General features: G+C 49.3%; 1 protein-coding gene across 1 annotated transcript in view; it reads right to left on the bottom strand.

Moving 5' to 3' along the window:
• PLXNA2 (plexin A2) overlaps positions 1-27,536 on the bottom strand; it is a 222,696-nt gene that overhangs the window by 18,359 nt on the left and 176,801 nt on the right. The window contains exons 13-22 of the mRNA XM_050781525.1: positions 20,310-20,461; positions 14,059-14,176; positions 11,966-12,102; positions 10,558-10,725; positions 10,312-10,405; positions 5,177-5,416; positions 4,385-4,528; positions 3,836-4,070; positions 2,387-2,529; positions 1,452-1,720 (exon numbers count right to left, since the gene is read on the bottom strand). Coding sequence (XP_050637482.1) covers positions 1,452-1,720; positions 2,387-2,529; positions 3,836-4,070; positions 4,385-4,528; positions 5,177-5,416; positions 10,312-10,405; positions 10,558-10,725; positions 11,966-12,102; positions 14,059-14,176; positions 20,310-20,461 — 1,700 coding nt within the window. The remainder of the gene's footprint in view (positions 1-1,451; positions 1,721-2,386; positions 2,530-3,835; positions 4,071-4,384; positions 4,529-5,176; positions 5,417-10,311; positions 10,406-10,557; positions 10,726-11,965; positions 12,103-14,058; positions 14,177-20,309; positions 20,462-27,536) is intronic.

The raw sequence follows: 27,536 nt of genomic DNA, 5'->3' as shown, positions 1-27,536 counted from the left end.
ACCCCCGATGGTTGTTGTCAAGGTTGAATGAGTTACTATTTGTATTTGTAAAGTGCTAAGAAAAGTGCCTGGCACCTGCTAAGCACTATGCATTAGCTGTCATTATTGCTGTCATGTGGGGTCTTGGATCCCAGCCCTCAGGTAGAGAGCAATGCTTAAGTGTTTTGCCAACAGGGTATTTGCTCATGTAAGCACTGGCCCCCCTCCCCTTCCCGTCCCAGGGCTACAGATCTGGGGATTTGGGAAGGAACAAAGTGACTGTGACAGACCCTCAGTGAAGAGGATGCCGGAGGGGTATTTTAACTCCCTGCACGTGGTGGAAATTATACCCTGCTGTTGCAGTAAATCCCAGGCATTTGCCAGGGCTGCTCTGCAATCTGGGCCTGGGAGAGAGTGACAATGGCAGAAAAAATTGTAGCTTTCTCCCCTGGCTCCTCCCAGCACCCTCTCCCTGCATTGTGCCTGAGATTAGCTCTAATTTAAATACAACAGTTCTTAATGAGAGTTTCTAATGCTCAGATTGGCAGGATGGGGGCTCAGTACTCATAAAACAAAGCCATTCTTCCTCCCTCCTCAGCCCACGTGGGGTCTGGAAGCCTGAGACCTTGCTATAGGAAGGCTAAAGAGGAGGGGTGGTGAACGGAGGTGGAACCCTCCAGCCCCTGCTGCCCAGAGGACTCCAAAGCTGTGCCTGGCTCCCCACGGCCTCTAGGGAGGTTGGGCTCAGGGGATGTTGAGGTCTCTAACCCTCTCCCCTACCAGGAAAACTGCAGCGGGCATGTGTAGTGGATGCTGTGATTCAGATCCAGGAAGCTGAGCTCAGAAGGCACAGCCTTCCAGGCTGTCCAAATCCCGAGCTCAGTGCTACGCAATAGAACCTCCTGCGATAATGCGAATGTTCTCTATCTGTGTGGTCCAGTATGGTGGCCACTAGCTGCAATGTGGCGACCAAACACTTAGAATGCGGTTAAGTGCTAGGGCAATGGAGGAGCTGGATTTTACAGTCTATTTCATTTTAATTTGTAGCAGCTACCTGTGGCTAGGGGTTGCTGTGCTGGACAGCACAGCTCTAGAGACACGGGGAGGAAGAGACCGTGAGATAGGAATTATTTTTCTCATTTTGTCTAGGTGGAAACTAAACAACAGAGAGGTTACAACACTGGCTAGAAATCACAGAGCTAGCAGGAGGCAGAGCTGGGACTCCAGCTGAGATCCAAGCAAAGGTCTGAGCTTGTCCATCATGCTTGGGCAACTTCAGACTCTGTAGTCTCCCTGGGCTGAAGGAAAGTCAGATTCTGCCCTGCAGAGACGTGAGGACACAGGCTGCTCTGAATGGGTGACCCTTCTGGGGAATGGGCCTTCTCATGCTGCTCGTGGGGCCTGCTATAATGAGGTACTCTGTCCCCGTTCAGACTCCTGCCACCCTCTCCACCCACTGCTGCGGGCCAGACCTCCGGAGTAGCAGCTTGGGGTGGTTCTTGTTCTCCAGGTTCTTATCGATGAGGTCAGAGAGTAGCTGCTTGAGGACATCGGTGGCGTACTCCAGGCGGCCCTGCAGGCCGGTCATGATGAGCGAAGCCACGTTGCCCCGGTCGCGCATGGAGAAACTACGCTGCAGCTCCAGGGTGCGGATGAAGGTCAGCAGGAACACCTTGTTGTTGATGAGCTGGGCAAAGAGCTTCAGGGCCTTCTCCACGTGCTGCTGCCCATTTCCTTGTACCTGGGGTGGGGCGTGGTGGAGACGATGCCCTTAGAGAACAGGCATCGGGCCTCTTACCCGAGGATCTCACTGAGGGCCTGCCGGCAATGACGCTAGCTGTAGGACCCTATCTTTGAGGCCTATCACCACCCCAACCCTATTCTGCCCGCCTGCGATGATGTAGGAACAGCTGTCTGCTCTGACCTTGCACTGGGCCGGGGAGGCTGGGCTCCACGCGGAGCTCTCAGAGGGGAGGCTGCCTGATTTTCCCAAGGATAGAATAGGAGACACTCCCTCAAACTTCTCAGTTTATTAGTCTCCCCTTAATCTCCTCTGCCTGATTTATTATCTTTAGTAAAACAAACCAATAAATGAAGAAACAAACCTCATAGAATCCTGTGTCTTTCTTTAAGCCATCTTAAATCCATTTTAGAATAAGGCAGTATCTTAGTTAATTATTTCAGTCATTAATTAAAAAATGACAATGAGCTTTACCCTGGAACCATCCCAATGAGCCTGGGTGCCCCCTTGGCCGTAACCTTCCTGATAGCTCTGTTGCTGAGATGTTGTTACAAACTACTGACCCCTCTTCACTGTTAACCTTACTCTGTGCTGCTGGGTCTCATCTGGATTTCCTAGGATACACTGGGTCTGCATGGGTGGCTGGGCCCAAGAGGCAGGCATTACCTCCAGCTCCCGCAGGACGGGGTGGTCCTCGATGCCCGGGAACAGGACTCGCATAGCGTAGGTACGATAGTCCAGGTAAGGGATTCCCGAGCGGTCCAGGTCACTGGTCAGCTCATTGATATCCGTCTGGAGCTCAGCAAAAGCTATGAGAATAAGCACACAGACAGGCTCGTGGGGAAGCCCCAGTCGGGAGAGGAGAAAGAGGGAGAAGAAGTTTGCAAAGGAGGAGGGGAGGACCTAGGGTGTAGAAACTCTGAGGATTATGGGGGTGTGTCTCCAGAAGGCGGGGCTACTTCCAGCCTATCTTTTTTAGGTGGTGGGGAAATGGGTGATTTTTATGTTATTTTCTCCTCTGTACTTATCTATAATTTTGAATTTTCTCTTTACATATTACAAGTGTAGTTACAACAAGGAAAAAAGAATATTATGATTGGGCTGTTTAGTAAAGATCCCGGAGGTGCTGGAGGCAGTTGAGAGACCATGGCTGAGGGGGTCCAGCAAAGACCAGAACAGGCAAAGTGCTTCCCTTTTCCAAGCAAGACAATAAATCAAGATGCAAAAGCCTAGGGGAGGCCTGGTCATGAGATGCTCAGCTCAGAGCCGAGTTTGGGACGGGAAGGGCTTCAGAAGCCTCACTTTGGTGGTGGCACACCTGTCTTCCTGGCTCCTTCCTCTCCCAAACTCACCAGCCCTGTTGCCAGGAAGAGCCTTGGCTCCACCTGTCCTATTTCCCAGCCCAGCTCTTCCCTGTCATCCAGCAGAGGGCTTGTTTCTGATCTTGACATTTGCAGCAAAAGGAGAAATGTTTTCATTCCTAATTGAGCTGTTTACCCTGAGAGCCTGCCAGGTCCTCAGCCTGAGAGGACGCCAGGTACACTCGTCACCTCGAGGCTGTGGTTGCGTGGTACACAGGAGAAAACACAAAGTGCACTCCCACACACGTCCACAGCCAAGGACACCAAGTGGCGGCCTTCAGAGCGCTCAGCCTGCAGCACTGATGGAAAACAAACCCTGGGGGAGATGAGGCAGGTGCTCTTCTGCCTTTCCTGCCATTGCTCTCATGTGCTGCGAAGATAGTGTGCAAAAAACAGGAGCTGGACACTCCCGTGGGGAATCTAGAGTCTGAGGCTACGGAGCCTGGGGGCTCTGACTGTGGGGACATTGAGGCCCTGAGAGGGAGAAGGTGTTGGCCAGATTGTGGGATGAGTCAGGGCGAAGAAGAGACTAGAACAATGTAGTCGGACCTGGGTCCTCATGCAGTGGGCATTCTTCATTGGACATCTCTGGCCCTATGGGCAAGAGAAGTTCTGGGAAAACAGAGGTGAAAGTGGAATGCAAAGGCATGGCTGGCAACAATGGGAGTAAAGATGGGAGTTGTCTGCAGGGAGAAGGGCAATAAGGCAGGTGGAGAAAGAGGGACCCAGCAAATGAGGGTGTGCTTCCACTAACCTTCCTTGCACTCCAGGGCCACGCGGGACTCCAGGTTGTCCATCTGCATTTGCAGCCGCTTGAGAGTGAGGTCATTTTCTCGAGACTTGCGCTTGTAGGCAATGAGGACGATGATGACGATGATGAGGAGGAGGCTGCCGCCGGCCGCGATGCTGACGATGGCTGGCAGGGTCAGCAAGCTGTCTGAGATGACACTCACCGAGCCAGGCGAGAACACCATCCCGCCCACGTGAACCTGTGCATTGTACACACACAGACGCACACGGATGCACAAGGTGTAGAGCCCTGGCATGCCAGCAGATCTTTACAGTGCGAGGAAGGACATGACAGACCACAACCACACAGTGCAGATCTGGATAAAAAGCAACTTCCTGCCTTGGCATCTGCCTTTCTTTTCTTGTGTTCTCAGCTTATATCCATTTTGATGTAGGACACAGAGATGAGGAGATATGGAGGGGGTGAGTCAGACAACGAGGCAGAAGAGAGCCTTTCCTTAGGACAGATCACACGAGGCGGGGAGGAGGCACTACAGAGGAAGGGCTCACTCACCATGACCTTGTGCTGCCCAGTGAGGTTGGGAGGCTCGCAGAGAAGCTGGGTCTCCGATACAGTGACAGCGCAAGGGGTCTCTCCGATGAACACAGTGTAGTTGAGTTTGGCCCCTCCAGAGGCAGGAGGGCAGAGGTTTTTGCCCTGTAGAGAATAGCAGTCTTTATAGGCATAATTGACACATGCATGCACAAGTTAATTGCCTACTTAAAAAGAGATTAAGGAGATGGGGAAGGGCAGCAGTGCAAAAACCAGGAAATGACTCCTTGGCAAGTTTTTGTGGAGGGGACTTCTAACAGCCATGATCTAGAGAGAAAGAGAGAAAACAGAGGCAGGAGAGAACGAAAATGAAGAAGAGAGTGGGAAAAATACAGGGGAGACAAACACTAAATAAGAGAAAATTTGGGGGAGGATACATGGGATTTCATGAAAGTAGTGTGGCAACAAATCACTTGGATGGACAGTGCCAGGGACTGTGACCTCTTGAAATGTGTGTGCAGGTGTCTGTGGCCATAGAATGGATGGAAAAGGAAACAGTTATTCCCAAGTCATTGCAGTACCTCTGGTTCCCAAAGCTCACAAGAACAAACAGAAATATTCTAAAGTACTTCTTGAGAAGCCTGGATATGGCTTGACGGGTCGATATCTATCCATGAGCTCCTTCTATAGGAAGGAGACAGCTTTGCAGGTTCGATAGCATAGAAAGGAGAGCCAGAAAGAAAGAAAGGCCAGGAGCATGCGGGGTGCTCTCTGGCATCGCTGCCCCTGGTCCTCTTTGGTGGGCATTCATACCTTAAGAATGATGGGCGATCCCGGCTTTTGATCCAAGACTCCAGTAGGGCTGAGCAGTTCAAAGGTCGGGTTGGGGTAGTAGATAAACTTGGTGTCGTTGTAAATCAGCAAGGATTGGACATTGTTAAAGACAAATCCGAACTCATCTGGCCGTTCTACAGTGTCCAGGCCAGGGCGGTAGTCCGTGGTCAGAGAGGGTGCCAGGCAGGTGAGGGTGGTTGTGTTCACGACTTTACACACCTAAGAGATCCAGAGCACAGCATTCACACACTGAGTGCCTGGCAGACAGAGCCCAGGGGCCTGCAGCCGTTCTCCAACCCTCTCCCTGTTTTTGTGTCTTGTTACTCGGTTTACTTGCTTGTCTCCATTCCATGGGAAAGCCCTCCAGGAAAGGGCAGTGAAATTTTGGGGGAGTGGGGGGCATTTTAGCTTCTTCATTAATTCATTCACCAACACTATTTGGGCATCTAGTTTATAGTTTGTGCTGGCGCTGTGCTAGGAGGTGGGGGCTATAGAGTGAAATAGTCACAGTCTGGAGGGGAAACAAACAAGCATTACAGTCTAGTCCTGGAAGAGGGCCTGGGGCATGGGGGACACATGGCACTGTTGGATGCATGCAGGGATGTGAAAAATAAACGCCTTGGTAGGGAAGGACCAGCTACTCTAGGAGTGTCTGTGTGTGTGCATGAGTGTGTGTATGTGTGTATGCATGTATGGACACACGTGGGTGTGCATGGCCTGAAGCAGGGTAGGAGTGACTCATGGAAGTTTTCCCATGGAAGAAATGAATGAAATTTAATCTGAAGAATGAGTAGGACTTACCTAGACAAGGAGAGGGAGGGGGAGGGGAACAAGTTCCAGGCAGAGGGAACAGCACCAAAAGGCCTGGGGACAAGGGAGCATGGGATGTTTGAGAAAAAAGTAGGACAGAATAGCATAGTGTGTGTGTGTGTGTGTGTGTGTGTGTGTGGAGTGTGGAGCAGGAAGTGGTATGAGATGAGCACTTTGCCCAGTATGTAGTAGGTGTTCAGTTAATGTTGATTGAATACTGATGAAAAATAGGATTCTGCAACTCTCTAAATGTTTTTTGGTTTTTTTTGTTTTGTTTTGTTTTGTTTTTTGAGATGGAGTCTTGCTCTGTTACCCAGGCTGGAATGCAGTGGTGCAATCTCGGTTCACTGCAGCCTCCGCCTCCTGGGTTACAGCAATTCTCCTGCCTCAGCTTCCTGGGTAGTTGGGATTACAGGCATGTGCCACCATGCCCAGCTAATTTTTGTATTTTTAGTAGAGACGGGGTTTCACCATGTTTGCCAGGCTGGTCCTGAACTCCTAACCTCTGGTGATCCACCCGCTTCGGCCTCCCAAAGTGCCAGGATTACAGGCCTGAGCCACTGTGCCCAGCCCTCTTTAAATGTTTTATGCAGGACCTCTCTCTCTTCTCTAACCAAGGGCCCCCTAACTCTGCACTGGGACAGAAGCTTGGTTTTGACACAGAGTTCATGATATCCTTTTTCTCTTGGAGGACTCTGGTGCCAATTAAAATCGTGGCTGGGCTGGTCCAGTCCCTCCTTAGCATGAGCTGTGCCATTCTCTCCTGTGGAGGTCTGGTTCTGGGGCTGCCCAAGACAGCAGTCAGACTGCAGAAACCACTAAAGCGCCCACGTGGGGCTTGGGAAGAAAAACCCAGACTCCTACTCCCTCTCTGCCTGGCTCCCACCTGGAACAGCTCGGTTTCAGCTTTGGGAGCAGCGGCGTCCCAGCAACAGCCAGGGCATCTCTGAGAACTCAGGCTGCTTAAGCACACGCTGTCCTGGCAGGTCCACACATGTTGTGCGTCTGGCCAATACACACACACAAGCTTCATGTTCAGAAACCAAGACTGTGTGAAACTGCAAAAATAGCTGACACTGCATAGAGATTATGTCAGAGCTTCAAGTCCAAGTCTTAACCCTTCCTTTCCAGAGGGAATTTAAGAGTTTAAACAAAACGGCTCACTGTGGCCTTTATGCTGTAGTGGGAGTGAGGACACATTCCTGCCCTTTCTGTGGTGCAATTCAGCAGCCCCTTATGAACCTAATGCTCCTTTCATGTTCCAGCAGGGTGCAATGAGGCATGCGGAGGTCGAGGGGTTTGGTGAAATGGGTACAGCTGAGCCAGGGGGTCCCAATTCCTAGGTTCTGCAAGAAGACACCGAGCTTTGGTAAGCCTCACCACCAACATCTTCCTCTCTGCTGGTCCTAGTCTAGCTTCCCTAGACCAGGCTCCTCAATGAATAAGCAAATCATTCCCAAGCAACAGGCCTCTGTACACTTCCTGCCCCACGCTGCATTGGCACTTTGTTTGCCAAACATTCCTCTGGCTTTGGCGGCTTCACTCTGGCCCTCCTAGCTATCCACTGGGGCAGCTTCAAATCCCAAAGGCGAGGGGTAGGCCCAGGTGTGCTGAGGATGAGATGGGGCCCAACCAGGCAGGGCTTCAGGGGCAAAGTGCCTACCTCTCTCCTACCATTCCCGAAAGCGGAAGCACAGGGCAGGGGTTCTGAGCCTCCCATTCTGGAGCCAGCTGACAGAAAGCTACATTCCTGCATTTTTCCCTCCGGGTCTGCCAGCCTGTAGATACCAGGCAGGTCACCACTGAAGCTGAGAGCCCCCAGCTCCCCAGAGGGCAGAACTGCTTCTTAAGTCCTTGGAACATTGAGATTATGGTGCATGGGGCTGGAGGAAGCACTGAGAACATTCCAGCCCAGGGCTGTAAATGAGTCCTGGTGAAGGGGCAGGGGGATTGGGACCTGAGCCTTCGGCCACAGGTGTCAGGTGTGGGGAAGGAGAGGGGCTTCCCAGCCCAGGCTTCTCTTCCATGGCTTCCTGAGGACTAAGGCTGAAGCCTTTGGAGGTCACGTACTCACCTCCAAAATTATCTCTAGCCTGTATTAATTATGTCTTTTATTTTCTGTATGCCGATGCTTTGACATCTGGGGCCTTGCTGACTGGGGAGGGAATGTCCCTCCCAGGGCAAAATCCTAGAGATAGCAAATAACTTGCCTGTGAGCCTGCCTTTCATATACAGAAACCAATCCAGACCACACAGCTCAACTGCCCCTTTCCATACTATCCTCATGCCCTAATCATTCCAGGACCAGGCACCAAACATCTAGGGACAGCTCTGGGCCCGAGCGTGCTAAAATGACTCAAACTAGCTGATCCTAAACTTGCTTACCCTGCTGTACCTGTTCCTTCCTGCAGAAACCACAAAAAGACTCTTGCCATGGTTTCTCCCTCCACCTCCAGGCAGATCAACCCCAGTGCTTCCCCCTGTGACCCCTGGGGCATGGGTTGCCCTCTTCTCTTGGGATCTGATCTATGAGTAGAACAAATTATATTCTGGTCTTGCCATCCCTGAATAATAACAAAACCTATATTTTAAAACGTGTATCTAATTTGCTTGCTTTTTTTTTTTTTAATCCTTCCTGGGTGTGAGTTTACCATTCTTGTTCCCATACCTCACCCTAGACCCTGGAGTTACCAGTGAGCTTCTGGGGACCCTAAGCTTCAGTCTGGAAATGGAATGGGGGCCTAGGCTCTTTTACCAATGGATCAAGTTTTACACCTGGTAGAAGGAGGCATGCGCTCACTTAGCCCAAAAAGGAGTGACCGTGGTGGATACCGAAGGTGTGGTACAAGTGCCCCTACATCTCAGGAAGGATGGTAATGTCAAGCCCACCAGCATTTCATGTGGCCTAGTTACGAAGAGTCTGGATGTTTGGGATCCACCTTGGCTCTTCCACCAGTCACCTTTATGATTGGGGGCAAGTCATTTAACATTTCTGGCCTTAGTTTCCTCTGCTGCACAATGAAGGGGTTGCATCAGATGATCCCTGAGACTTTCCATATCTAACCTTCTAGCACTCTGTCATTTTATGTATCTCCATGTTTCTTATGGAAGCCTCAATACCCTGGAAATGCGTCAGGGGTAAGAGGGGAGACAACACCATCTTCTCCATCTCCATCTTAGCCTAGTCAAGCCCCTGAAGGTCAAAGCAGTAATATAAGTAATTTCTATAAAAAATGATGGCCATAGTAGCATCTGCTATAATATAATTATGAATACAATCATGTTTCAAAAAATATTGTCTGAAAGAGTGAGATGGAGCCTAGAAAAATGATAAAAAAATTTACAACGTACCAGACATTCTATCCCTGTGATACAGACAACTTTTTAAAAATTACAAAAATTACATGGCTCTGCATGGAAGACTAATATAAAATGTCCAAACTGATCATCTTAGCAAGCGGGGTGGAGTTATCTGATGCAGTGACTAGCATTTATCAACTGCCAACCTCATGCCAGCCACGGGCTGGCAGGTTATGAAGCTGGGGCAGGTCTGCTTGTCACCATTCATAGCTGAGGGGTGGAGGATCCGGAGGTTAAATGACTTGACCATGCTTGTACAGCTAATAGATGGCAGAGCCCTGCTTCCTCTCCAGACTTGTCTGAATCTGGAGCCAGAATTTCTCCAACCACTCCCAACATGGGTTTTTGTCAGACCTCAAAGTCAACCTGTCATAAAACAGGAGTCCTTTTGTGCTGTAGCATAAACTCAGAAGCCAGTACTTTGATACACTCACTATATCACCTTCTGACAAGAAATTGTGCTGTCATTATACTATAAAAATAATTGTAGGGCTGAATATGGTGGCCCATGCCTATAATCCCAGCACTTTGGGAGGCCAAGGCAGGAGGATCACTTGAGCCCAGGAGTTTGAGACCAGGTTGGGCAAAAGAGACCTCGTCTCTAAAATAAAAATAATAATAAACTAGTCAAGGAGGCGCTTGTGGTCCCAGCTACTCAGGAGGTTGAGGCGGGAGGATCTCTTGAGCCCAGGAGGTCGAGGCTGCAGTGAGCTGTGGTTGCACCACTGCACTCCAGCCTAGGTGACAGGGTGAGGCCATGTCTTAAAAAAAAAAAAATTGTGATGTTCAGGTATTTGGACCATGATTCCAGGCTCAGAATCTTAAGCCAGCTTTCGTCTTGGGTATTCAGGGGCTCCAGTGCCTAACCCAGAGCTCATCCCATTGCAAAACATCAACACAGAGCTGTGTTTACCAAAGGCTGGGGCGGACCAACAGTTACTCACATTGACAGATTCTTTGCCGTTGAATTTGACTCGGATCCTTGGCTCCTGGATGACATCCAGGTTGAAGCCTGTGATGGTCAGGGGTGTGTGGCCACTGGAAACAGGCAGAGGCTGGGTTAGGTAAAAACCCCCTCAAGTCTGGCATGGTGAACCTCCACCTTAGCAAACCCTCTCATGAGCCAGACTTGGGCTGCAGGGATCATGCTGGGTGGCTTCCAGGTGCATCCCTCCCACCTTCTGCCTCACCTGGCAATGCTCCACTCTGGCTCGATGCGCTGGACCCGAGGGTCATCTATGTACTCAAACTGCAGGTTGTTATCCACACGGGCTCGGTCAACACTCACAGAAACAGGGACTGGGCCAAGGCCATTGGATGATGGGGGTGAGACACACACGATCTCACTCATTGACCTCCTGACAGGGAGACAGAAGGAGGGTTGAGAAGAAAGGCATGGGCAACAAGAGGTGCCTACCGGCTCGACAAGGGGATTTCCTTGGTCTGGGGGTACGGCCACAGAAGTGTTCTCTCATCCTTTTATATTCTATATGATGGAACACATCCCGCTTCAGTGTAGATCAGTGCTCCAGTGGATTGGGAGGTAGCAAATTGGAGAAGGGGGTTAGAAAATGAGGGGCTTCCGGGCATGGTGGCTCACGCCTGTAATCCCAGCACTTTGGGAGGCCGAGGTGGTTGGATCACCTGAGGTCAGGAGTTCGAGACCAGCCTTAACATGGAGAAACCCCATCTCTACTAAAAATACAAAATTAGCCAGGCATGGTGGTGCATGCCTGTAATCCCAGCTACTCGGGAGGTTGAGGCAGGAGAACTGCTTGAACCTGGGAGGCGGAGGTTGCGGTGAGCCGAGATCATGCCATTGCACTCCAGTCTGGGCAACAAGAGCAAAACTCCGTCTCAAAAAAAAAAAAAAAAAAGAAAGAAAATGAGGGGCAGGGATAGGGTTTCATCGACTTTGGGGAACGCCTCTTTTCTGGATTTTTCTAGAATATAACTATTTAGCCAGTGCTTAGAATCTGGTCAGGCAGTCAACAAATATTCACTGAGCACCTACTGTATATAGCAGTGAATGCAGAGTCCTTGCCCTTGTGGAATATCCAGTCCAAGAAGGCGATAATCAAGTAGATAATCAAGAAGGATTATCAAGTAGATAATCCTGGGCAAACTGGGTTCTCATCCATGGATTCTTTCAGAATTCTCTACATCTTCAGGGCTAGGGGAGTGCTGGCAAATGGTAGGTGTTCAATTTTTTATGTACAGAGGATGCCCTGAACATAAGTCTGTGCTTTCTAAGAGCTGTGGCTATGCAATCTCTGTTTCTCAAGTCACCATAGTGAGGACTTAATGAATGCTTGATCCTAGCGGTGACTGGGGAGCTCCTAGGAGCCTCCTTCATCTGGTGTTCTCATGGCCCTCACTTCTCATTATTTTTAGAAGTATCCAGCCCCTTTCATATATGGGATATAAACTGACAAGTGGCATTTATTTCTCACAGTGACTGGTATGGTATTTGGGTCTGGGTGTAGCAAATAATATGGAGGTGATGGGGCAGGCCTATGAATGAACATGCACAGTAACATGTGTACAGCACGTGTCCCAGATGTGCAGTCTTCTGGTGGGCCTTCAAGTTCATCTCACCCGTAGAACTCGCAGGTCTGGTTGCCCAGGTAGACTGCCACACTGCTCCCAGCCCCAAGGTAATGGCCGGTGATGGTTACCATAGTGCCTCCGGACTCCGGACCTCGGATTGGGTTGAGTGACAGCACAGAAGGGTTCTTTGGAAAGAAGCAGAGAAATGACTACAGCTTAGGTTTTGTCCAAAAGGATGGACCACGGTTAGATCTAAAGATGGGAGAGACTGTTTTCATTCTAGGCATGGTGGTACTTGTCCTGTCCTTTTCAATCCTAAATGCTCACTCTGCTTACCCCAGAGGTGAGACCTTTCTAAGAATCATCTCTGGGCATGTCCGGGAAGGCAGAAGAGCCACGTGCTGAAATTAATTAACTCCCCAGAGTCTCATGCTCATAACAATGAAGGGAAAGCAGAGGTGACACTGACTAATCTATCAATTAGTTTACAAATTGAGAACAATTTGAAAATGCTTTTCTATCTAGAGCCTGTACTGATTTTTTGGGCACAAAATCGATAGGGCTGAATAAAGCGTCCCTGCCTGGGTTGGGCCACCGAGAGGCTAAAGTCCTCCATTAATGGCCCATGCACATGCCCTTCTGTCCTTCCCTAAGCATAAGAAGGGCACAGCAGGGCACCTGGTGCAGAAAGCTGTCAGTAAATGTTAAGATGGCGTCTCAGACCCTCATCAGGAGGATGGTGCATCACTGGCTAGGGCTTTCTACTAAGCTCACTAAGTAGTAAAATTCAGCCTGAAGCTTCAAAGAAATGTCTAGCCTAAAATGCATCAGGCGGCTGACCTAAATCAGAAAAGAATTGCTTCTGCCTGGAGGGCAGTGGAGTGGAGTGAATTGGAAAGTGCATTTAACTGAGCAACTATACAGGCATGAATTCTAGTTTGCACCAGCCATTCATCCGCTGTGCATCCTGAGGCAAGTTTTCAGATCATTCTTTACTCCTCTGTCAAGTGAGGAGGGTAGGCTAGATTATCTCTAAAGCCCCTCTCAGCTCTGACTTTCTCCGGATTGTCAGAGTGCTGACATTCTCCCCAGCTAGTTCTCCTGCCTTTGCTTCTAACACAAATGCCCACTGCCCCTGCCTTGCCTTGGGTAAGAGATGGAGTAGGTTGGCTGCAGATAGGGCAAGGTACTCTCCAATCTGAGAGAGAAGAGTATGAGAAAAAGGTGGAGATGCCAAGATAAGAAGGCAGAGGCTAGAAAACCTGAAACAAGCAGTAAAATGCTTTACAGAGAATAGAATTTTGTGCTCTAAAGATTTTTTAAAACTCTCAGCAAGGCTGGTTTGACCCCATCTGCTAGTGTTAATGCCTTTTAATGAAGTACTCCATGTAGCAATGTAGGTAAGTGTCAGAAAAGAGACTTCAGGGCTGAAGAAGCCAGGTTATTGATTCAGTATGAATATAGCCCCGCTTGGCTCCAGGGCCCCAGAAGCAAGTTATTGATTCAGTATGAATAGAGCGCCATCACAGAAAAAAGTCTTTGCAATTCGACTACCTGTTGCCTGCGCATAAAGAGATGTTTTCAAGTGTGAGTGTGTGAATGTGTGCGTGTAACTATAGTAGCATACAGAGTGACTCTGGTGGTCCTGTGCACAGATACACATCCCTGCCAGATTTCAGTGACTCTTCTAAACTCCCACTTAAAATATCCTTGGCAGAAAACAAAGCATGTGGATAAATATAGACTTATTTAATTAGGTCCCTCAGGCTATGCATCCTCATTAGGCTAGAATTAGACTAAGATATTACATTGGTGGGACAAGAGGCAGTCCCTCCCCGCCCCCAGTGTAGGATCCACTTTCTAAGAAAGGCTGGATTTTGCCTTATTTAGAACGCTGACCTGTGGCCCTCTGGGACTCCTAAGACTCCACAGCTTTGTTAATCACAGGCCCATCTCATCCTGGAAAGACAGGCTCTGAAAGTAGCAAGACCAGAAGCTGCCTTATCTGGAGGGTCTCTTTTCTCCTTCTTGGTCTGCAAGAAGCTTGTTGGTAGAGGGGAGTGGGGGCTTCCTGGGAGGAGTCTGGAGCATGTGAGTGCCCTCCCTGGGCACAGGCACCCGGCCCTGGACCCAGTACTCACCACGAAGGTGTACTGCTGATGGGACTTGGTCATGAACTCTGGCTTACACTCGCCAATGCACAGGCGCACCGGCCCGGAGGTGGTTCCCACGAGGGCATGGCCCATCTCACAGACAATCCTGGGGAGAAGGCAAACCTTCTGGTGAGGGGCTGGGCAAGGGCTGGCATCCCTGCCCGCTTGCTCTCCCAGTCACGGCAAATGAGTCATCACAGTCTTGCAGTAATGCCAGACCAAGAGAGCTTGGTCATCCATCTTGCTGTGTGACCTTGGGTACAGTGCTTTCCCTCTCTGGGTTTTGGTCTCATCTGTATGGTGTGAAGGTTGAACTGGATCATCTCTACAGCCCTATGTGCCTCTGATATGCTCTGCTGCCTAATTCTGTGGTTCCCCATGCCGAGTGCGGTGCCTAGCATTGGGTAGGGACCCAGAATTTGTGGAATAAAGGGAATGTCCAACAGAGTGATCTAAGGGCAGCAATCTAGCTGACGTTTTCTCCTATGTAACAAGCCGACATTGCTACGCTCCCTAAAGGAGTGGGTGAGGGCATGTTTACCAAGCCGATTCAATTGTGGTTTGCTTCCTGTAGTGAGTTTTTAAAAGGGGAGAGATAATCTGGTGAGACAGTGAGAGCTCAAAGAAGGAGCTCCCTGCAGAATGGGAGGGGTGGAGTCCTGCAAAGGGGTGGGAGCTGGACGAGTTCATTAGGCCAGCAGGTGACACTGGCCTTTCACTTCATCAAGGGCTGAGTGCACCCGGTAGAAGAGGCAGTGACACGGCCTTGAGTGAAAGTCAAGTCTCACACTAACGGGAGAGCTGGAGGGAAGAGGTGTGCAGCCCTGTCTCTTGAGCTGCCCAGATCAATACCCCTAGTGATGACTTCCCTGGCGCCTGAGAGCAGTTACACAAGCACATTTAGATACTGGTTGCTTTAGCCACGGTAGCCTTCTAGAAAGGGTGGGCAGCTGAGGATGGGGAGAGATGAAGGAATCACGGACTTGGGGAAACTCTTGCCTGGAATGTTCGGGCCTCGGCTGGATGGGAGAGGGCCCTGACAGTTTAGCAAAAAAGACCTTGGGAACAGAGGGAAGGATTTTTCCTTTCCTCCCAACATCATTTCGGAGGTTCAGAGCAGTCTGGTGCTGCTAGTAAGTTTGCTTAGTGGGAAGTCAGAAAAACAGACCCCATCTCCACTAATCCCCAGCATTATCCTGGCACGGTGGGGAAGATCCGTGTTTAACCGAGCGATGCTTATCTCAACAGCTTCTCTAGGAAGGAAGGTAACTAAACAGAGATTTCATTTCGATGTAATAAAACTTGCATTAAACAAATACGCTGCATGCTCACACACACGGCACGCCACTGATCTCCATCTCCTTCATAACAGTTAATCCCAAATAACTACTTTCACTCCTGGCAAATATTTACTTAACATGCAATAACTGTCTTATTATGTTTAGCATATTAGATTCAACAAGAAAGTACTGAATTCATATGGAAGAATAGTCTCTTTTCCCTTTCTCTATGAATCAATCAATTAATTATGAACCCGAGTAAACATGATAGTGATGATCAATTAATATTTTACACATAACTGTCTCCTGAAACCCCATTAGGGGAGCATTTGAGAAGCTCAATTTAAGGTACCGTGTGGTTATCTTCATGCTGCTACCTGCGTGTGGTTAACGACTCTCCCATCCTGTTTCCTGGGCCCTGGCAACCTGCTGCTGTTTCAGGTTCCTGACATCCTGCAAATGATGCCCAGTATGCTCAAGGAGCTCCAGGGGAGGATCAACTGGCTATTGTGGGCAGTGTCGGGGGAGAGGAGGGAAGAGAGCAGGAGGAAGCAGGTACGTTTCTCTCCCTCTCTTCTAATTAGGGTTTGCTTGCTACTCAGTCATCACCCTCGGACACTCTGCTGGAGTGATCTTAGAGAAGAAAAGGAGGAAGAAATCATCACAGGCTTGAAGTTAAGGAAAAAAGAAATAAGAGAACATGTGAAGGTCATGGGCAGCATGGAAATGTTCTTCCCTGGGTCCTGGGTCTGTGTAGGAAAGGAGAAGGCCTGGAACAGTTCTGGTCAGCTGCCCCTGTGTGGAGCTAATGATGGGCCCTTGGCACACTGTCTCTTCTAGGACATTTTCCTGCTTGGGGCTCATGTTTCAAAAGAAAAGCAGTATATTCAAGCACCCAGGAGAAGAGTGATGACTGAGAGGTGGATGCCACCCAAGTGTCCAAGGAGGGGCACCTGTAGTTGGAAAGGCAGGATGCAGGGGTCCAGGGGCTGTGCTGGGGAGGAATCAGAGCTGGCCATGGGTCGCTTTTCTCGGGCATCGGCTGAGCCCCCTTCTCAGCTGTGGAATGAGTGTGGAACGAGTGGGCAGAGGCCTGTGGTTAGCAGTGGGTTGTAGAAAAGGGTCTGGGCAGGAAGATCTAAGAACTGGAGAGTCCTAAGAAAATCAGGCAGCATTGCAGACAAACTCTAATCACCTCAACTCTTCTTCCCTTTCATTCCTGGGACCCAGTGCCTGCAGGCAAGGGTGGAAAGGGCTTGAAAGTATTTGTTGCAGGCACTTGTTATTTGAGTTCAGGAAGATAAGGAGTTAAAGGAAGAAGCTAGGGCAGCTGCAGGGAGTGGAAAGGGTTATATTGTGGAAGGAGCATTATGCCAAAGCAGATTCTAGACCTTAATAATAAGAACTACAGTTTACTGATTCTGCCAGGCAGTCTACAAGACAGGATCTCATGCCATCCTCAGGCTCTGCTACAGAGCGGGTCTTATCTCCATTGTACAGGCAATAAAACTAAGGCTCAGAGATGCTAAGTGACTTATCTATGGCCATAATTCTGGTAAGTGGCAGAGCCCTGATTCAAATCCGGGTCAGCTCGACTCCAGAGCTCACGCTTCTGACCACTCCCCTCTACTGCCAATAGATTTAGTGGGATGCTCTGTACATCTTTCAAGGAAGGGACAGTATGGATATGGCAGCAATGGTAGAGGTGAGGTTGTTGGCAGGGGGTGGTGAGAAAGGCTGAGCTGGGTTCCTCAGGTTCTAAGAGCTAACCACTTGTCCCCTCTACCTTCTTGGTTGTAGACAACCATAGGCAGTGGTGTGCCCACTACCACCTCCTCCAAGTCTTGCAAGTCAGCAAGATTGGCTGATTTCTTGTGGTTTGATTTCTTGAGGCCTCTTGCCTTCCCTGTCTCCTCCCTGTGTCCCTGGTGGCTCTGGGGTCCCTATGTACTGTTAGGAGACAATAGCTGGAGATGCCTAGATTCTCTCCTTATAAAATGGGAAGTTGAACCAAACAGCTGTCCAGCTTTGACATCTGAAGACCTGACTCCTCCTGGTGCCAGGGGTCTTCCGGAGGCACCTTAGTGCCACAGGTAATCTTTACAATGGGAGCTGCAGATTCCATGGGCATACCATTTACTGGTTTGGACATCCAAAGGACCACCAAAGCCAATGTAGAAATCGTCTATTCCTAAATATCTATTTTCCAGATGAGATGTTTGAGGAGCAGGGAGCAAAGTAACTCGCCCAAAGTCACCTGGTTCATCCACAGCTGAGCTAAGGCTTGAGCACCAGTCTCCTGAAAGGCAACCCAGTACCCTTGCCCATACTACACCACCTACCATAGACTGGCATAGATGGTGCCTTGCTCCCTGGGGCAGCAGCACACACACATCTCACATCCACCCCACAGTGGCTGAGTTCTCAGGTACAGCAGATGAGAGGGAAGCAGCCTGAGGATCTGAGGGGAATCTGCCCCAAGTGGAGCCCCTGTCCCAGGAGGGGCTGAGCTGCAGCCTCAACCTGCATCCCATGGTCCAGGAAACTTCCTGCGACTGAATCATCCAGCCCTCCACAGACCTGTGGGATGCTGATTGCAGGACTAAGCGGGGCCCTTTAACCAACATTAACCTAATTGCTGAGTGATAGATGGCACGGCAAAGCATATGGTGAATCATTACCGTGCTGGCGAATCCTGCCCGCGCCCGGGACTCTGCACCAGGCTCTTTTAGCCAAATTCATCTCTCACAGACATCTGTAATGATTGTGCCTGCTGCTCACTGCCCAGGATGGAGGCTTTAATGATGTTAACAAACTCTGAAACCTCGGGAGTGGTAACGAGCCTGGCACGGCTGGAAACCAGGGCTGCATCCAGCGAGGCATGGGGTGTGTTCTCTGCCTCCTGCCTACCCCATACCTGAGATGGTGGTTTTCTGGAGCGACCACCAGCCTCTGCAGGAATGCATGGGGACCATTCCCCTCCCCACACTCCTTTCATAGCCTCACTTGCAGCTTCTCTCGACACTTTCTTCCCCATGGCCCTGGGTGCGGGGTGAGTGCAGTACATTTCATTTCATAAATAGAACTGAAATTCCTTACATTTGGGCAGCACATTAGGCTAATGAAGGTCACAGAGATTGAACAGCTTGCTAAGGTCTTGAGGCTGGTCAGTAGAGGGGGCAGGTCTAAAACACGGCTTCATTCCAAACCTCTTATGATTCTGAGGACCAGTTTCCCAGGAATTTGCACTTCTCAGCTAAAAGCCTTACCTCCCACCCTCACCCCATACCCTAGCCCTTTCCTTTGGATTCCTGTGGCATCTCACCAAGTTGGATACAGGTCGGTATCCAGGGGCCCAAGGGAGGTCCTTGAGGTTGAGGTGGATTTGGGGTCATGTAACTGAGCACCTTGCCCAGTCTGGCAGGAGGCGGGGCTCTGTAAAGATGGTCTGCCAGGAGGCCTTCTGTGGGTGCCCCGGCTCCTGCCACAACAGCTTTCACCTCTTTTTTGGCTCAGAAGCACTATTTGCTTCCTTTCCCTTTTTCCATCTTCCTCATCTCTTTCCTATCGGCTCAGCCAGCCTTTCCTCCAGGACTCATTCCTTGCAGGAATAAGGCTGTCATTGAAGGATCAGACCTGAAGGATCTGAGCAATCAGGCCAGCTCTTTCTTCTCCCCTGCTGTGGCTGGCAGGCATCACACTGCCCTCAGAGTCTGGGAATTCACCCCTTTGGACTCTGACCCTTCTCGGGGCCTTGCGAGAATCATGGCCTCTGAGCCTCAGAGCTACACACGGATTCGTGGAATTTCGGACTGCTCCTGTCCAGGAGTTGTGCGCCATCACTGTTATGGAAGGGAAGTAGCCCTGCATTAGGGGTCAGGAGACTCGAAGTCTAATTCTGCCTCAGCCACTTATGCCCTGAATGAACTGGGGAAAGTCACTTCACGTCTCATGAGTCCTTTGCTCTCTGCTGCTTTGCAGAATGACGATAACAATATTTACCTCTCAGAGTCCTTACCAATTAAAAATGAGATAGTGGATGAGAAAGTGCTCTGTTAACTGCAAAGTGCTGATGGAAGATAAAGCGATGTCATTTTTACGGTTGCCACGAAAGGCAGGCTCTGGCGGGAGGAGTGGTGGATCAGAGGAAACAACCTGACCTGGCAGAGGGTTGAGAGTAAGGGAAGGAAGTCCCTGCCCCAAAGTCATGCTCTTGCTCATGCTCCCAGTACCCCCTGCAGAGCTGTGTTCACAGTGGAATCAGAATGGCTTGACCCAACTGTCCTGATAAATCATGCAGAATGATGTGGCTGCTTCCTGCTTTCTCCTTTGGAGGGGTAGCCTCCCCTTTTCCATCCTCCTGCCCCCAGCTCCGTGCCCACCTCCTGCCCACCAACTCCACAGTGGGCTGCCACTGCCAAACGAACACCCCAAATTGGAACATATGTCACTCCTGGAGCCCCGTTCGCCTGTCCGCCACTACATGCCTATTTTCTAATTTCCAGCTGACATTTCCCTTAGTGAAATAAATGAATTTGCTCCGGCGGAGGCCCTGCTCGGATTAAGCTGCTGTCAGAGCCCCATGAGCCAAACAAATTGTTGCCCGCAGCCCACCGTGCGGGATGCATTCCAATGGGGGCTGGCAGGGGAAGGGCTGGGGGAGACCTAGGAGGAAACGCTCAGTCACACCGGTGGGCAGGCAAAGACTGAATGAGAGACCGTCAGGGCCGGAGCCCTGATGCCATAAGAGCCAGGGAACAGGGAATCAAACAGAATGAGACCGCCTGAGGGTGGAGGTGAGGGAGGAGGGGGCTCTGGGGAGGCTTCTGGGGCAGGTCCATAGGAGGAGAAGGTAATGGGAGATGAATCATGGAAAAGGCCCAGGGAAGGGAAAGGGGAGAGTCTCCAGTCTCCACTCTGAAGCTCCCATGGGAAAAGGGCCGGCCAGGGCAGACTCACTGCTCAGCGATGATGTATTCCCCTGGGAGGGGCGTGCAGGGCACCCCAGCCACCTGCACATGGTGGGCGATCTCGGAGAAGTCCAGACCCAGGTTCACGCCATGGATGGTCACTCGTGTCCCTCCTTCCGGCGGTCCAGACACCGTCAAAATCTGCAGTAGGAAAATGGGATTAAAATTTGGGTTGGCCACAGGGAGAGAAACAGCAGCGCCCTTCCCCCTCCCCCAGGGAGGTTTAAGAACCTATGGGCACCAGGAATTCTGGTGAGAGACTGTGTTTTGTCCACTTTTTAGGTTATCTCGGATCTTGACATCATGTTCTGTTTTACACTGCTTCCTCGGTTCTTTAGGTCATTCATTCATTCATTTACTTATTAAAAAAATTATCAGGCCGGGCGCGGTGGCTCAAGCCTGTAATCCCAGCACTTTGGGAGGCCGAGGCGGGTGGATCACGAGGTCAGGAGATCGAGACTATCCTGGCTAACATGGCGAAACCCCGTCTCTACCAAAAAATACAAAAAACTAGCCGGGCGTGGTGGCGGGCGCCTGTAGTCTCAGCTACTTGGGAGGCTGAGGCGGGAGAATGGCGTGAACCCGGGAGGCGGAGCTTGCAGTGAGCCGAGATCAGGCCACTGCACTCCAGCCTGGGAGACACAGCGAGACTCCGTCTCAAAAAAAAAAAAAAAAAAAAAAAAAAAAAAAAAAAAAAAAAATTATCAGAAAGAATACTAGACTCAAGGCAGAAAACCATGGTTTGAGACGTGTCTCTAACTCACTAGTTGCCTGATTACGATCAGTCACATAACGTCTCTGAACTTCAGTTTTCTTAGTTGTGAAGGAGGTATAATCATTTCTGCCAACCTCGAAGGGAGCTTGGAAGAACCAAATAGAAGGTGTGCTAGGGAGCACTTTGGAAACCAGAGGACTTTGTAATTGTGACAGTGTTATTATTGCCCCTGTTGTGTCCTAGAGCCTGTTGGGGGTACAATGATGAATATGACAGGAAATTTGCCCTTATGAAACTTAGAGTCAAGGAGGATGAGATAAAGGCAGTTCATGAATACCACTGATTTGGGGTATACAGGGGTAAGACAGATACAGAGGGAAAGCAGTGGGAGTGCGGGGAATAGAGTTTAGGTGTGGCTGCAGGGGAGATGATCAAAGATGGAAAGTGCATTTGACACTGTTCTGCAAAAAACATCCTATACACATGCTAGGACCAAGAAGAAATAACTTTAGGATGTTCCAAATCTTTGCTGGCTTACTGTTAGCAAGGATTGCTTATTTATTCATTCCTTAATTCAGCCCCCAAACACTGGAAACAGAATAGCAGAATCCGGGTCTCTCAAGACATAATACAGTTCTATCCGGGAACAGACCAGGCTCTTGGAAAAATGCAGCTCTTTGGGACCCAACAGATCTCAGTGAGTAAGTTCACACTTTGTGGCCAATAGTTATCTGAAGCAGGAAAAATAATTAGAAGTGAACTCAATCCTAAATAGCAGAGGAACATAGAATTTCATAACTGGAAGGGATCTCAGAGTATCTTATTCTAAGATCCTTACTTTTCACAGCAAGATGCATGAGACCCAGAGAAGTCAGGGATATATCCAAAGTTTTGAACAACTTGTATACACAGTTGTAAAAAGGTCAAGTGTTCTGTTTACTACATCCTAGGGAGGGCAGGATGGAAGAAGGAAGAAGCAAAAAAAAAAGGGGGACTTGATGAAGATCGAGGGTCCACTAGAATCTCTCAGAAGAGGATACCTGGGTAGAGCCATAGCCTAACTGTTTTTGGACACTTCTGGACAGCCTCCCTCATGACCCTGTATGTGCTGGTGGAGTGTCTGATGGCGTGGCAGGGTCAGCGTACCCGGGGGTGGAGATGATGGATGAGTACAGGTGAACATGCTGTCGAGAGATATGGAGACCCTTCTTATCTCATTGCTTCTCGGCAGGTGCACTGCTCCCTTCCTGTGATGTGGGCACCATGAATTGTGCTGCCAATTCAGCCACCAACCACCAAGTGATAGTGAGAGAGAAAAGATGCTTCCTTCCCTCACTGCCTGGCTGATATGCTGTTCAGACTCCCAGTCTCTTGGTAAGTTGGCTGCAGAGCCGGGACTTGAACTCAGACCTCCTGCCTGTCTATCCTCCGTAGGACAAAGATGGTTCTGCCTCCTTCCCTCTGTCCCATCCAGGCCCTGAACACTCTTATCTGGAGGCTCATTTTACCCAAGTCACCTTGTCTATGGCTCTGACTCCCTTGTCTGAAAACAAAATGTCTCCCTTATGAATAAAACTAAACAACACACATGAAATGAATCAAGGGAGATATAGTCAAGGGGGCTCAGAGGTGTCTCTGTATGCTGGGGGTGAGGGTGGGAGAAGGAAGGACAACTTGGAGAGGAAGGAGCTGGCATGAGGAACTGACAGCCACTATAGCTCTTCTGTCCCTGGACTCTAAAAATATCCAATAATCCATCCTGGCTGTTCCAGTCTCCCCTGGCACGGTTTCCTCAGGGACCTGGGACTCCTAGGCTCTGGGAAATGCATACTCGTTAATGAGAAACCGAAAGGGCTGCTTCCTTACCTGCTGCAGGAGAGCATCCATAGGAGACAATTTGCTTTTAGTTCCTGGTTCTCTTTTAATCTACTTGGAATGAGCTTCACCAGCCCCTCCATCCCCTTCCCTAGCCACCTGGATGGCATGAACCCACCTACCCAAAGGAACTGACAAAACAGTGTTGATTGGTTCTCTCTCCTTCCCCTACTTTTATTTCTTAAAAAACATTCTTTTGCTCGCTGCAGTTAATTACAACCTTTCAGAAAAACTGTGAAATGAAATCTTTCTGGAAAGCCTAAAAATATTTCTGTCTTGCAGGTAGCATGTGGGGACTGCATTGTGGATCCTCAGCAGCACTGGCAGCTTCCACGGGGTAGCTTCCTCCTGCTGGTAAATCACCGCAGTGCTTCCCTTCCAACATTCAGGGATCAGTGGCAGACACATGGTTGTGGCCATTGGGGTGCTGTAGGGTCTATTTGCTAGCACAGAGCTGCTCAGAAGCATAATTCAGCTTATATTGTTTAGAGAAGAAGACTTTTTTGGGGGGCAAATTACTAGCAAGTATTACAATCTTGGCATGAAGATACAAGTGAGATAGGTAGTTCCAGCTAGCAGCTGGGGGAATCCAAGTCAGGAGAATCAGTGTCCTTGTGGGTCATTAAACCAGGTCCACGGGGCTTGGAAAGTGCCTGGGGAGTGTAGGGTCTTTATGGAGGTCTTCTTTCTATGCTGTGTACCATGCTGCCAGCACCCAGGGTAGGTGGCAAGGGAGTTCAGGGGACAATGAAGCAACTATCATGCTCTGGGGCTTACAGGAGACACAGCTTATAGCTTCCTTGCTTAAAGCAAAACTGACACGTAAAATCCTGAATTTCCAAAACATAGATGAAGTGGTGATTATCTGATTTGCAAGTGGATTCTCAAGGCCTCCATTACTGACGACTTCCAAATCTATATGGTTGGCGCAGGCCCCTCTCCTGAGCTCCACAGCCATATATCCAATTGCTACTGGGCATCTCCACTTCCCCATTATGTCCCTCAGGCGCCTCAAATTTTGCCGTGTCTAAAAATGAACTCTTAATTTTTCCTCCTCCTACCCCCAAGCCAATTACCCTCCCAGATCCTCTTTCAAGGTTAATGGACTCACCATGCACCCAGCCAGGAATTCTGCAAGCACCTTCAACTGTTTCTTTCTCTCATCTACCACGAATAATAAAGAAAGTCGCCAGGCCCTATCGGTTCTCACTCCCAGGTGTCTTTTGAGCCCATGTGTTCCAGAGTAGGTGTTCAGCAGGGCTCCATCATCTCCTACCCACACTAACCCCAAGGGTTTGCATGTAAATCTACTTTCCAATAGCTGCCAGGGTGACCTTCATGAACACATACTTGACCAGGTTACCAGTCTCTTGCTCTAAAAACCTTCCATGGCTCTGGCCATTGCCAAGGCAAAGTCCCTAATTCCTAAGGCTGGCCTGGCAGGTGTGGTCTTTCTGATTCTGATCCCTTTTACCCCTTCTGCCACACTTTCCATTCAATAGCACGTCATTCATGTCCTACCCTCTCAGTGGTTCCTTTCTACATCACGCTCTTTAAAAATCTCTGAGCCTTTGGACATGTTACCCATTCACCTCCAGCTTAAAAATCAGAGTGGCTCAGGGTGGAGGTCTGTGTGCAGAGTGCAAAGGAACAGAGAGAGGCACCCTGTAGAAGGCAGCTTCTGTTGTGTGAAGCCTTCCAGGCAGCTGAGAATGAGTCTAAGGGCCATGCCATCTCTGGTGGGCCCAGGAAGCAAGGACCCTGCATCCTGCCTTCTGCATTTCTTCTTAGGATCAAGTACTTGAAGATGGCCAGGGAGAGGAGGCTTGGTGACAAAGAATTTCTTCTCCAGAGAGGGAGTGAGCAGGATCTTGCAGGACACCACCTCAGACCAGGAAGCCGCAGGGTCCCAATCCCCCGACCCCCACCAGCCCTGCCCAACACACACAGAGACCATGTCCCCAGGGCTCTCTCTTAAAAGCAGCTTTTGATTGCAGGGCACTCAGGTCTGCATTCCACAAAGTTGGCTCTCCTGGAAGCCACGTCTGGCCTTTCTACATGGATCTATACAGGGGCAATTTGGCTGAATCCCCAGCTACTGCTTGCAGGACTCTAAGCAAGTTCTTCCAGATCTGGATGGAGCTGAGAGGCTGCAGGGGAGGGGAGAGCTCATCTCCCACAGAGGTGAGGATGAGAGGCTGTGGTGGAGTCATATGGAGTGCCCCAGTGACAGAAGGGAAACCAAAGTACGGCCAGCATGTTAGGCGGATCCATGTCTTGGTCAGTTTCAGATAGCTCTATGCTGCTGGCTACACTCAGGTAGGGGAGAAAGACCATCTGATGCTGGGAGAGTGTCTGCAGAAGGAAGAGAGTAACCTCTGGAATCAGACAGGCCTGAATTTAAATACCAGCTCTGACACTTACGAGTTATGTGACCTTGAATCTCAATATCCTCATTCACAAACAGATAATAATGCTTGCCTCACAGGGATGATGTGAAGATTAAGTGAGATAACATTTGGAGAGTTCTTAGTATGCTGGTTTAGAGAGTAGGTCTTGATAATTGGTAATCTCCTTCCCTGCACCTCTGTCTTTGTAGATGACTAAACATGGGATGTCAGAATTGGCAGGGTTAGAGGTGATGGAGGACAACACATGGATGAGGGAGCTCATCACAGATGTTGGCGTGACCCAGGGTGCAAAGAGCTGCTCATGGGCCTATTGGAGAATGCCCGAAGCCTGAGCTTGGGCAGAGAGTGGTGATGCCGCCACAGTAGGGCCCTGGCTTTGGTGAGTTCTGTGCCCTGCACAGAAGCAGATTCAGAGCCAGACATCATCCTTTCACCCAAAATAAATTTGGAAGAACACTGGCCCTGTACAAGACGTTCTTTATTATTTCCTCCCTCCCTTCTGGCCATTTCTTCTTTCCCTGGCTATCAGCCATTCTGGGGTAGGTGCAGCATTCCACAATGAACTCAATTAATTCTTTCAGGGAAGTACTTCTGAATGAGACACCCACACAAACAAATGATTTGACAGTTTGGGGTATGTGTGTGTGTGTGTGTGTGTGTGTGTGTGTGGTGGGGAGGTGGAGAGAGGGGGAAGGGAAGTGAAACGTCAAATCAGCAGGGAAGATCTTTGGATACTGACTCATTTGAGCCCCATGCTTTTCACCCCATATTATACTGTGGACTAGAAGTCTATCTGAATTCTCCCCATGTGGACCTCAGAAGTGAGAGCTAGAAGAAGGGGACTGGAGAAAGAACATCCTAGAAGCAGCCTGCTGCTGTTGAGTTGGGGTGAAAGGGGTCACTGAGGCTCTCCCCTCTGTGCTGTGCTGGCACTGCCTGTGTGCCCTTCCTCTGCCCACCCCTCACACTTGGGACCCCCCAGAGTCCTGGCCCTGTCCTCTTACGGACTACAGTCTTGTGCTGCAAATAGACGTTTTGGTCAATGATGGACCATATATACGACGATGGTCCTTTAAGATTATAATGGAGCTGAAAAATTCCTACCACTTAGTGGCATTGTGGCAGTCATAAGTTGTAGGAAAGCCTAGGGAAGCATATACAATTATGTACAGCACATAATACTTGATAATGATGCTAAATGACTAGGTTATTCGTTTATGTACTTACTATATTTTTTATTGTCATTTTAGAGTGTATTCCTTCTACTTATTAAAAAAAAAAGCTAACTGTAAAACAACTTCAGGGAGGACCTTCAGAAGAGATTCCAGAAGAAGGCATTGTCATCATAGGAGACAGCAGCTCTTTGCGTGCTATTGCCCCTGAAGTTCTCACAGTGGGACAAGATAAGGAGGTGGAAGACAGTGATATGGATGGTCCTGACCCTGCGTAGGCCTAGGATGATCTGTGTCTTTGCGTCTTAGTCTTTAACAAAATAAGCTTAAAAAGTTAAAAAGTGAATTTCAAAACTAGAAAAAAATCTTACAGAATAAGGATATAAAGAAAGAAAATATTTTTGTACGGCTATACAATGTGTGTGTTTTAAGCTAAGTGTTGTTACAAAAGAGTCAAAAGGTTAAAAAGTTAAGTCTATAAAGTAAAAAGTTATAGTAACTGGCCGGGCGCCGTGGCTCATGCCTGTAATCCCAGCACTTTCGGAGGCCAAGGTGGGCGGATCACCTGAGGTCAAGAGTTTGAGACCAGCCTGACCAACGTGGGGAAACCCCGTCTTTACTAAAAATACAAAATTAGCTGGGCATGGTGGTGCATGCCTGTAATCCCAGCTACTCGGCAGACTGAGGCAGGAGAATCGCTTGAACCGGGAGGTGGAGATTTCAGTGAGCCGAGATAGTGCCACTGCACTCCAGCCGGGGCAACAACAGTGAACTCCGTCTCAAAAAAAAAAATTATTTTTTGTAGTAACTAAAGTTAATTTACAACTGAAGAAGAAAACAATTTTTAAATTAATTTAGTATAGCCTAAGTGCATACTGTCTTTACAGTTTATGGTAGTGTACAGTAATGTCCTAGGCCTTCACATTTACTCACCACTCACGGAACTCACCCAGAGCAACTTCCAGTCCTGCAAGCTGGAAATGGTAAATGCCCTAAATATGGTGTACCATTTTTAATCTTTTACATCATATTTTTACCAGCCC

Source organism: Macaca thibetana, chromosome 1 (assembly GCF_024542745.1).
Source record: "Macaca thibetana thibetana isolate TM-01 chromosome 1, ASM2454274v1, whole genome shotgun sequence".
Classification (NCBI taxonomy): domain Eukaryota; kingdom Metazoa; phylum Chordata; class Mammalia; order Primates; family Cercopithecidae; genus Macaca; species Macaca thibetana.
Note: the sequence above shows the minus strand (reverse complement) of the source record. Positions and strands in the feature narration are given on the sequence as shown.